Raw genomic sequence first — 12,125 nt, 5'->3', positions numbered from 1 at the left:
TACATTGGGATTATATATTTTTTTTCATATATAAGTTATGGTCATTGAGAAATTATAGTTTATATATGACATTAATCTTATACATATAAGATATTTGACACCATTTTTACCCTAAAATCTTAAGACAATGAGATCATGGACCTTTATTTTTATATAGTATTTAACTTTATCTATTCTATCCAATTTGATACTTTTAACTCACACTTGAATATATGTTTAATTTTATACACAATTAAAGAAATTTATTACAATACATCCAAAGTCTTTATCTAAGGTTAAATCCCATACATATATGTACTAATACATTTACATGGATATAAGTGATTCAATTAAAATTCAACATCCAAAAGTTAATATGTCATCCATGTATCATGTTATGCATTTCATATTTAATTATACAGCTTTCAAACATACATAAATCTTATCCTTTATCCATCATATCTTCATATAAGTATTGAACATGTATAAAGCATATATCACAATACATATAAAATATAACTTTATAACACATTGTTTGAACATGCTTCTCAATATACACAAGGTATCATCGATCTCACTTAAGTGGTATTCTATATTTGTTTAAGTAAATATATATATATATATATATATATATAGTAAGAGTTAAATGTCATTTTAACATGTATAATCTTCATACATGAATTACAAATCATATTACTTATTATAAAAATGATATACTTAACTATGTACAAATCAATGTAAATGTTCTAATCATGTTTATAGAAACCTAAAGCAGAAAACAATGTAAACGTCTTTTGTATAAGGGTTACAGTACTCCAAATGCTCTATTATATATATATATATATATATATATATATATATATATATATATATATATATATATATATATGAATTCAGATTATTTATTGAATTTTTTTGTGTTGTTTTTCTACTGTGTTTTTATAATACATTAATTACCACTAATTTTAACATTTTAGAATATATTAAAAAAGATTTAAAATATTAATACAATATATTCTTAATGTTCAGCCGAATACATCATAAAAAAAATAACCTAAATAAAGAATCACTATTGTTTAAAAGATTGTTTTACACTCACTTCTCAATCTGCTTGTTTGACAATACAACGTTATCATAATTGTAAAATAACCTAAATAAAAAAGTAGATGCTAATTACTTAAAATATTTCATAACAATTAATTGATTAAGTAATAATGATAATGACAGACATCTATTGTCCATCCAAAACATAAAAAATAACATCAAATAATTTAAAGCTTAAATGACTTCAGAAAGACTTTATTACGTTTTGAATTCAAAGACTAACCCTTATTTATATTTACTTGGTCTATGTGACAATCATATCATTACAATATTGATTCCATTTGACAAATTCGCATACCAAGGTAACTGACTTATTTGAATAATCATAGGTGTAATTATATTTCCTTTTTTGCTTTTGTTAAAAATATTCGAACCTTAAATCTCTTACTTCGAATTTGTTTGTTACATCAATGTTCCTTGTTAGAGCTCCAAATTTAAATTTGAGTATAGCTTTTTTAATCATGATATTGATAAGAATCTTATTGATTAACGTTTGCTGGTTGAATAATTTTTTTCATGAATTCAATTGATACAAAAGATTGATTACTTTAGGTGAATGAGAAGTATATGCATCATAGAAATAAGTGCAACAATTTATTTATGGAAAAAATATACTTATTTAAAAAACAATAAATTAGAAAGCATATAAAAAAGTTCACCTGAATTTGACAAATTAACTTGAAAGATGTCAGAGTATTTATGAGCATCAAAAATCGTTGTAAGGAATTTGGAATAAACATGAATATATTGAAATAAAAACATATTATAAGTCATTGAAACAAACATTAACATTAATTGAGAATGATAACTTAGACTTTATGATGTTATTTGCAAAAAAGTTGCCCACCTTCCTCTTTGACTTTTTTCTGACATGTTAATCAACAATTTCTAATGACATAAACAAAACAATTAGAAAACGACGAGTTTCAATCTTTAATTAAAAATAGAAATAGTTAGTGTGTTTATTTAATGAAAAATTATATATAGATATAGAAGCACATAATTAAAATTTGAACTCACCTTTTTACCTCTCAAAACTGAATGTGAAAACTAACTTGATTGCTCAACCTTTCTAAAAAAATGAAATAGATTTTTAAAATTTGACAACAATAATATATATATATATATATATATATATATATATATATATATATATATATATATATATATATATATATATTTAAATGAAGACATGTTAACATAGTCACATAAGAAAAGCAAATCTGAAAATAGCAAACATCTTGGTAGATAAAAGAGTGAGTTTCAAATTTTAAATATACAAATAAGAATTTAACGAGATAACTTATCAGATTTAACACAATAAAATAGATTTATGAAATTTGTATAGCAATTAAATGTTTTTTAGATTATTTTTTTAAAATATATGTTAATTCATGATGTATAGTCACATAAGCAAAAAAATATTTTGAGTGGACATTTTACATCTTTTGAAAATTGAAGACCACCATTTTCTTTCTCCGAAAATTTAATGTAGAGTTTATAATAATGAGAAATTGAAAACTAGTCTTTCACCTTTCAAACTTTAATGAGATAATAAACAAAAATTTATACCATTCCCCAAAATGAACGTACGTTTTAAAAATTTGTATTTTTTTAGATATTTAAAAGAAATACGTTAACTAATGATGTCTGGCCACCATTTTAGCAAAAATCAATATCAGACGAGAAATATTAATAAATTATGAAGAATGCTAACTAGTGTTATAAGGACACGAGTTAAGAAATAATTAATGCGCATTAATTTGACCATTTTTACATTGAAAGTTGGAATAATTAATTCTATTAGTTAAAATAATATAAATGCATATAACAGATTTTATAAAAACAAAACTATCATTTGAACTTTTTAAGCAATAACTCTGATACAAAATACATATTTTAAAATTTCTAAAGTATCTACTAAAAGTTTAGATAATTTTTTTTTACATTGCTAGTTTTATATATTTATAATTAATAATTTCAGATATTGAAATATTGTCTGATTTTTGATATTTAGTTAAGCTAATAAGAATGTTGTAAAATGATATCTGCGAAAAGTTAAAGAAGGAAATTTAATGAAGTCTCAAATTTATAATTTAATTATTTTTTTTGTAAATTTTTTAGATGTTTAACACTATTTTTGTTAGTTTTTCTATTAATTTAAATTTTTTATATTTAGTTATATTTAATTTTTTAGAAATATTAAAATATAATTATTTGATCATTTAATTATTTTTTAAATTTTATTTATGAACATTAAATAAAATATTAAACACGAAATACTTATGAGTATTTTGTCCTTTAAATAAAATAAAATTACATTAATGATTATCATGTCAAATTTTATTTAATATCACAATTATCAACGAATTTTTACAAAATTTTGATATTTTATAAAATTCGATATATATTAATTATCTTTAACCAGTGTCTTTGATATAGTTAACGATACCCATAAATTATTTTACTATTTTCATACTTAAATAAAGAAATGTTAATTAACACTAAGTTTAAGGTAAATAATAAATAAATATTTAATGCCAAAATAAAAGTATTTAATGTAAACTTGTAAAAGTTTAGAATGACGCAACTCTCATTTTACCCATTAATTAGGGATCATTTTTCAGTTTTAGTTCTTTTCAAGCAGTTTTAAATCCTTTTATAAATTTATATATATTTAGATGAGTTTCTATTTTTTTTATATTCAGTATTATAATTTTTTATATTTTAATTAAGTTATTATTGCTTAATTATTTCATGGTAGTTGTTAGTTTATCTCGTCATTTTGTTTATTATTATTTTCATACGTTCTATTATCTTTTTATTGAAAACGTGTAAAATAATGACTAATCATACTTCTAATGATTTTTGCGGTCTTTCACGATTTGAGAATTGTTATTCAATCTGTTTAGAATAAAGATTAAATATGCAATAAATAAAAAATATTCAATAAAGACCGAATTAAAAGTATAAAAGTAAAAAAAAAAAAAGCCTTAAAACTTAATTAAGACTTCAATTCATTTGGAATTGGAGTAATTCAATTGTTATGATTTTATTTCAATTTAGTCAAACTTTTATTACATTATAATTTATTTAATATGCAATAATTAATTATTTTTGCAAGTTTATTGTACAAAATTAAAAATTGTATTTACTAATAGATTAAGTCGCTTATGTTATATGAGACAAAGATAGATAAAAAATATATTTATTTTATTTGATGAAACTTTTAATTTGATTCATTTGTAAGAAAACACACACTTACTTTTAAACATGAATACATTTTAACTATTTTTTTTTCTTTCACTTAACAATATATTTTTTTCTAAAATATCTCAACTTAAATAATACATATGGTTTTGGTTAATAACTTTAAAGTTTTTTTGTTACAAAATATAAAAAAAAAATATTGTAGAAAAAAGGGTAAGAAAATTGAGTGTATTTAGGTTTTTTCTTTTAATATATATGATTTAAAAAAAATAAAAATGGAGGAAGGGGAAGTAGTTTAAGAAAGAGAAAAAGAAAAGTATAATTAAGAAGGAGAGAGAATTGAAGTAGCAGGATTTGGTTTTGGATTTGAGTGTGGCAGTTTATGTAATTTTGTAAAAAGAAGGGGTCACACAGTGATGACTCAGTTGTCTCTGAATTGTAGAATTGAAGTGTTGTCCAACATGCCATCTATATATCTATTCTATATCTATATAATCAACACAACACAACACAACCATCTCTCTCTACATTTTTCTCTCTGTCTTCTCATCCGCCGTCCAATCCTCCGTTTCTCGAACAGGTTCTCATCTCTCTATCGATCGCCACTTCTCTTAGATCTCGATTTTCTGTATTCAATTGTTTTCTCTATGTGCTGGATTGCATTTTTTTTTCTTTGTGTGTTTTCGGATCTCAATTTTAATTGCTCCCAATGCATTTATGTGTGCTGATTTTCGTGTATCTGTTAATGCATGCGGATTTTATACTTCTGGATCTGTGAATGTGTGAGATGGATGCAGAGGAAAAGTTTCACTCTATGAATTTTAATATTTGTGTGTGGATATGGCAGATCATAAATGGCATCAACAGCGGCTGGAGCGACGGGATGGTACCGAGGAAAGGTGAAGGCGGTTCCGTCGGGGGATTGCGTGGTCATCATGGCCATGCCCACCGGCAAGCCTGGTCCCTTGCCTGAAAAGTCCATCACGCTGTCATCTCTAATGGCTCCAAGACTGGTAATTTTACTAGATTCGTGGATATCTTGTTCCAATTGTGAATTACAATTTTTTTTTCTTCCAAATTTTGTTGTATCAATGTTGAGGTTGTTATGTTTTCTGTGTTCTAATTTCGAAATTGAAAATGCTTTTTTTTTTCTTCTGTGCAACTGATGAGGTGTTTACAGCCAACTGATTAAAGATGTTTGTTTTAAAAAATTGCTAGGCGCGTAGAGGTGGTGTGGATGAACCGTTTGCTTGGGAAAGTAGAGAGTTTCTACGGAAGCTCTGCATAGGGAAGGTAGGTTAAATGAAGTTTCCGTTTTTATTACTTTGGTCGGTAGTATGTCTTTTTTTTTTTTCTCTTTTTGTTGAAGATAAAGCATTTTAAGTCTCTGACATGTTTATATGATTGGAACAGGAAGTGGCCTTCAGAGTTGATTACACTGTGCCAGCGATAAGCCGTGACTTTGGCACAGTTTTTATAGGGGATAAGAATGTTGCAGTGCTCGTTGTTTCTGCAGGATGGGCAAAGGTTGAACGCTTTGCGTTTTTTTGTTCGGATGTACCATGCTTAGATTATTTTTTCATTGCTGAATTTGTTTATCGGGGTTTTGTTGGTGCAGGTAAGAGAGCAGGGGCAACAGAAGGGAGAAGCAAGTCCTTACCTAGCTGAATTGTTACGATTGGAAGAACAAGCGAAACAAGAAGGCTTTGGTCGTTGGAGTAAGGTCTGTGTCTGAGTGAGTTTTTAGTGTTGGACTATTAAATAGCATAGCAGGCAATTTCAAAAGTTCTGTCGGTAGCAAACAAGGTCTCTGCTATTTGCGGTGCCTGTGAGTTGCAATTTCAAAAATTACATGCAAACCCCTTTACTTACTCTCATTAGCAATCAAGGCGTCCCTTACTTGTAATAAACAAGGCGTGCATTGCCTGTTGCATTTTTGGCTTCTTCACAAGCTTGAAACCAGTGTGGATTCTGTTTGGCATCTTTGCTGATGTAAAGTGTTTCTTTACCTGCAGATGTTATGATAATTTTTTTGTCACCTTATAAGTTTTAATTATAGAATGAGGTTATGTTTATCTCAGTGTCGTCCAATACTTTATGTAAATAAGTTCATGTAGTTCCATTCAAAATCATCAAACAGGAGGATGTTGTAATGTGACAGAAAATGGAAAAGTATAATGACTTTCCCATTCTGACATTCTGGACATCTTATATAAATCTATCCTGAGTGAACCATATATTATTTTGTGGCTGATTGCAGGTTCCTGGTGCTGCTGAGGCATCCATCAGAAATCTACCACCATCAGCTCTTGGTGACTCTGGCAACTTAGATGCTATGGCTTTATTAGCTGCTAACAAGGGCAGGCCCATGGAAGGAATTGTTGAGCAGGTTCGCGATGGAAGTACCCTGCGTGTCTATTTGCTCCCAGATTTTCAGTTTGTCCAAGTTTTTGTTGCTGGAATTCAGGTATATATATCATAGTTCTTTTTTTCCTACCCTTTTCTAAGCATACGAATAATTGATCTTTCTTTAAGTTAGGCTCCACAAATGGGAAGGAGAGCTGTCTCTGAAAGTGTTGTTGAACCAGAGGTGCCAGCTGATGAGACTAATGGAGACGTTCCTGGGGAACCTCGTGCCCCTCTCACATCTGCCCAAAGACTTGCAGCCTCAGCAGCACCTGCTGAAACTTCTGCTGATCCCTTTGCACCTGAAGCTAAATTCTTCACTGAGACTAGAGTATTGAATCGAGATGTGGGTAATCTGATTCTGTAATTTATATCGCTTGTTTCATTTTTGCATGTTTTTGTAAATTCCAAGTGGGCATGTAGGTGCGAATTGTCCTGGAAGGCGTTGATAAGTTCAGCAATTTGATTGGATCAGTCTATTATCCTGATGGTGACTCAGCAAAAGATTTGGCGTTGGAGCTTGTGGAAAATGTGAGTTCTTCACCTGTGCAAAGTAGTTTAAGCTTGTTTAATTTTATTGTTGGACTTCTAATATTTCCTGCCATAATTTTCTGTTTCTGCATGATCACATTGGCTTATGTGAGTTAGCAACAAACTTGTATCCTCTTGAATGCTTAATTTGTGTAGGTGTCCATCATGAGGATCTATCTGTGATTGACAACAAATAAGAATTTTACATGGAAACATTGTGCTTGCTATACACTTTTGGTTCATTGTAGTGAGTGGCCAGTCAGAAGAAAGCATCATGATGACTATTTTTATTAGTAGAATATTATCTCAAAGATTGACTAATTTGTTCTTGTACAAGAAACTGCGTTTAGAAGAGTATACATGTTTTAGTAGTCAATTTTTGCTATTTGTGCTTGTTAAAGCTATAAGCCAATAACACTTGTACAATCTCTGTTCCTGATATTTTTGGTTGAATTGTTTCCTAGCCTGTAGCTTTGATTATTTGCTGAAATGAAATGCATTATAGTTTTGTGGAGGGAGTTTTGAATGATTCTTCTTGTCTCTTCATCTGATGACATATCCCTTTACAGTATTCTGAAAATCTCTTATCATTTCAATTTCTTAATCATACAGGGTTTTGCCAAATATGTTGAATGGAGTGCCAATATGATGGAAGAAGAGGCAAAGAGGAAGCTGAAGACTGCAGAACTTCAGGCAAAGAAAAACAGGTTAAGAATGTGGACAAATTATGTACCACCAGCAACAAATTCAAAAGCGATACATGACCAGAATTTTACAGGAAAGGTAGTATTTCTATAATCATTGATTTAACCCAAATTAAAAGAGTCCCATGGTGTCCCTGAGAATTTTGTTTTTAGCCTAGCCCAACGATCACATAGTTGGACAAGACTATTGTCGTTGTCATTGTTGTGTTAATTTATCTCAATATTCAATCTTCATTCATTTAAGTCTTTAATTTTGAAATTTTATTTTTGTAGGTGGTTGAGGTTGTTAGTGGAGATTGTATCATTGTTGCCGATGATTCAATTCCATATGGCAGTCCACTAGCAGAGCGGCGAGTTAACCTTTCAAGTATTAGGTGCCCAAAAATGGGCAATCCTCGTAGAGATGAAAAACCAGCTCCATATGCTCGTGAGGCAAAGGAGTTCTTGAGAACACGCCTCATTGGTCGTCAAGTATGAAAATATATTATAATATGTAATGGTCTATATCATTGGTGACTACACTTATAATTAATTAGTTATCCTCATTTTCAGGTAAATGTTCAAATGGAGTATTCTAGAAAGGTTGTTCTTGCTGATGGATCTTCTGTTCCACCAGGAGTTCCTGAAGGCAGAGCAATGGATTTTGGATCAGTATTCCTACTCAGCACTGGTAAGGCTGATGGTGATGATGTCCCTTCATCTGTTTCACCTGCTGGAAGTCAGCCGAATGGGGTGAATGTTGCTGAGTTGATTGTTGGCCGAGGTTTTGGAACTGTCATCAGACATCGTGACTTTGAAGAAAGATCAAATTATTATGATGCTCTCCTTACTGCTGAATCACGTGCTATTTCTGGAAGGAAAGGGATCCATTCTGCCAAGGATTCTCCAGTCATGCATATAACTGACTTGACCACAGTGAGAAAAATTTATAATTGCACTAAATTTTTCTTTTAATCTGAAGTATACTTAAACTTTCCCCCCCACTTTGATTTATTTTAGGCATCAGCGAAGAAAGCCAAAGATTTCTTGCCTTTTCTTCACCGCAGTAGAAAAATTCCTGCCGTTGTGGAATATGTCCTCAGTGGTCACCGCTTTAAATTGTTAATTCCAAAAGAAACCTGTAGTATTGCATTTGCATTTTCTGGTGTCAGATGTCCTGGTCGCAATGAGCCATATTCTGATGAAGCCATCGCACTCATGAGGCGGAAAATAATGCAGAGAGATGTTGAGGTAATTAGGTCTTCTTTTACAAACATTAAATTTCTCCATTTACTTTTTATTTTTCTAAATTAAATGTAATTTTCATAATTTTCAGATTGAGGTTGAGACCGTTGATAGAACTGGCACTTTCTTGGGTTCCTTATGGGAGTCAAGGACCAATATGGCAACTACACTACTTGAAGCTGGTTTTGCAAAGCTTCAAACTTCCTTTGGAAGTGACAGGATTCCTGATTTTCTTCTTCTGGAGCGAGCTGAACAATCTGCCAGGAGCCAAAAGCTGAAAGTAAGGAGGTCCCATGCTTGGCGTTATATCTGTAATTTTCCTTTTTTACTGTTCTAAAGTGATTTGTAATGCAGATTTGGGAGAATTATGTTGAAGGGGAGGAAGTATCTAATGGTGCACCTGTTGAGAACAAACAGCAAGAAGTGCTCAAGGTTCGTAGAATACTCTTATTTAATAAACAACCTTTCTTTTTCTGTTAAGAAATGCTGAATGATGTGCTCCATTTTATCTGTTCTTAGGTGACGGTAACAGAAGTCTTGGGTGGGGGTAAATTCTATGTCCATCCTGTTGGGGATCAAAAGATAGCATCCATTCAGCAACAGCTTTCTTTTCTGAACCTTCAAGAAGCTCCTCTGATTGGAGCTTTCAATCCTAAGAAGGGTGATATAGTCCTTTGTCTTTTTGGTGCTGATAAATCTTGGTATCGGGCAATGGTAAGTTCTTAATTTTTGTTCCGTACTATACTATCTAGGAGAAATTGTCATTCTATGATGAAAAAATTGATGAGAAACATCTCATTTTCCAAGTCATGGAAATCACTTTCTTCCATTCATCAATATTTCATCTTACCCCATGGTATTACTTTTTAGTGGTTTCATCTCATTAAGCAATATTTCATCTTGAACGACAATCCTTTTAGACAAATTTTCTTTTACTGGCTGGATTTGACGTGACTTTATTTAGTCAGATATTTCTTAATGGTCAGCACTTTGTGCACTTGCTATTTGTTATCACGTTTTACAATATTCAGTATTATGGATAGGGTTGATTAGATGCAAAATGGTTAGAAACACTACTTGTATCACGTATTGTCTTCACTCAAACTTAATCTGTGAAATGTTATGGATTGTGTAGATAGTGAATGGACCTCGAGGACCTGTTGAATCTCCAAATGATTTGTTTGAAGTATTTTATATTGATTATGGAAATCAAGAAGTAGTACCGTACTCTCAGCTACGGCCTCTTGATCCATCTGTGTCCGCTGCCCCTGGTCTTGCACAACTGTGCAGCCTTGCATATGTGAAGGTTCCAATCTTGGAAGAGGATTTCGGCCAAGAAGCAGCTGAATATTTGAGTGAACTGACTTTAAACAGTGGCAAAGAATTCAGGGCTAAGGTCGAGGAGAGAGACACATCGGGAGGAAAAGCCAAAGGGCAGGGTACCGGAACAGTGCTTGCCGTAACTCTAGTTGCTGTGGATTCTGAGATCAGTGTTAATGCTGCCATGCTACAGGTCACTACTTCTTTACTTCAATTGTTTTGAGATGCATATTTAGTCAGTGACGGACCTACGCATACATGAGTATGCAAGTGCACCCTTAGTTTTCTTAAAATCATTACCATATATATTTGAAAAAAAAATTATTTTGTCCCCTTAATCTTATATATTGAGTGATACCTAATAAAAAAAGGTGTCTGAAAAATTGCAGGAAGGACTTGGTAGGCTAGAAAAAAGGAACAGGTGGGACAGAAAAGAAAAACAGCAGGCCTTTGATAATCTGGAGATATTCCAGGGAGAAGCTCGGACCAATCGGCGTGGAATGTGGCAGTATGGAGATATTCAGTCGGATGATGAGGACACTGCTCCTCCTGCTAGGAAGGCCGGTGGCCGGAAGTGAGTGTGTACTTTTAAGAGGGAAGGTAAGTTATAGAGTTATAGACACCACCTTCAGAGAAAATGAGCAAGTTATAGACATGAACATTTTATTTCAAGCTAGAGGAGAAGAATGCCATGTGTAATCCTTAGTAAGTTTTGTTTTGTTTTTCTTGTTTTAAATTTTGTCCTTAGGCTGAGAAGACAATTTTTTAAACAAGTGTTGTAATAAAAGATGCATATGGCAGTTGTTTCATATCGATGGGACAGCACAAAGGTGTTGTTTTATAGTTAATCGCGGTTCAGATCTTTTCTTGTCTTGTTACAAGCATGACCATAAGTTCGTTGTCGGAATAATTCTCATCACATCATCATTATCATGTCTTGTTTCGACATAACAGGTTTTATGGGCAGACTCTTCATTGGTAGTCATGATTTTATGATAAGTGATAACTATGCTTTTTGGTTTTCCTAAAATGGTTAAGATATTTTATTCGAACATGCGATCTTCTAAACATGTTATTCATAAAGTTTCCTATCATTTAAAATCCAAAAGAAAAATATATTTTCAAATTTCCTGGGCTGATATTCTCGTATATCAAAGTTTTATCACTCATGGTTGGTATATATATGAATGTACTGACTCTGGCATTTTTACATGTTAAACAACAACTAGCGTTTTTCAATGTATTCAGAGCACCGATTTTTAAATAATTAAAGACCGGAACATTTGTAAAGAGATTGTTTTACAACTTAAAACCTAAATATACCGTTTTATGGAGTTTGTTAGAAAATTGACTTTTGACACTACATTTTAAAATCTTTGAGCGGAATAAGTGTAGATATTTGAGCTATTTCCGAGAAGCTTCTAATTATCCCCAAATCATCAGTTTCGCATCCACAAACTATAGACTTGTTTTTGTATGCAATTATTTTTGTTGAGTGGATGTCTGAACAAAAAGTTCTTTGTTCGACTTGAAAATCCACTCAAAAAGGGTTCAAACCCTGCGAGTTAGAAATTTACAAAGGGTCATTGCACCTTATTAATGAGATAATTGAGTAAATGACATAATTGTAACACTCTGGGTGTTGAT

General features: G+C 31.3%; 1 protein-coding gene across 1 annotated transcript; it reads left to right on the top strand.

Annotated features, from left to right (window-relative positions):
* Nucleotides 1–4,706: 4,706 nt before the first annotated feature.
* LOC114177211 (ribonuclease TUDOR 1) lies at nt 4,707–11,340 on the top strand. Its single transcript, XM_028062477.1, has 17 exons — nt 4,707–4,873; nt 5,141–5,306; nt 5,512–5,586; nt 5,707–5,820; nt 5,912–6,016; nt 6,554–6,760; nt 6,833–7,045; nt 7,123–7,230; nt 7,843–8,013; nt 8,208–8,405; nt 8,487–8,849; nt 8,934–9,164; nt 9,250–9,438; nt 9,513–9,590; nt 9,678–9,872; nt 10,294–10,671; nt 10,868–11,340. The coding sequence occupies exons 2-17, from the start codon at nt 5,148–5,150 to the stop codon at nt 11,054–11,056; spliced, it is 2,973 nt and encodes a 990-aa protein (XP_027918278.1). The 5' UTR covers nt 4,707–4,873; nt 5,141–5,147; the 3' UTR covers nt 11,057–11,340.
* The last annotated feature ends 785 nt before the right edge of the window (nt 11,341–12,125 follow it).

The sequence above is a fragment of the Vigna unguiculata genome, chromosome 3 (assembly GCF_004118075.2).
Source record: "Vigna unguiculata cultivar IT97K-499-35 chromosome 3, ASM411807v1, whole genome shotgun sequence".
NCBI lineage: Eukaryota > Viridiplantae > Streptophyta > Magnoliopsida > Fabales > Fabaceae > Vigna > Vigna unguiculata.
This window is presented reverse-complemented; position numbering and strand designations above follow the sequence as displayed.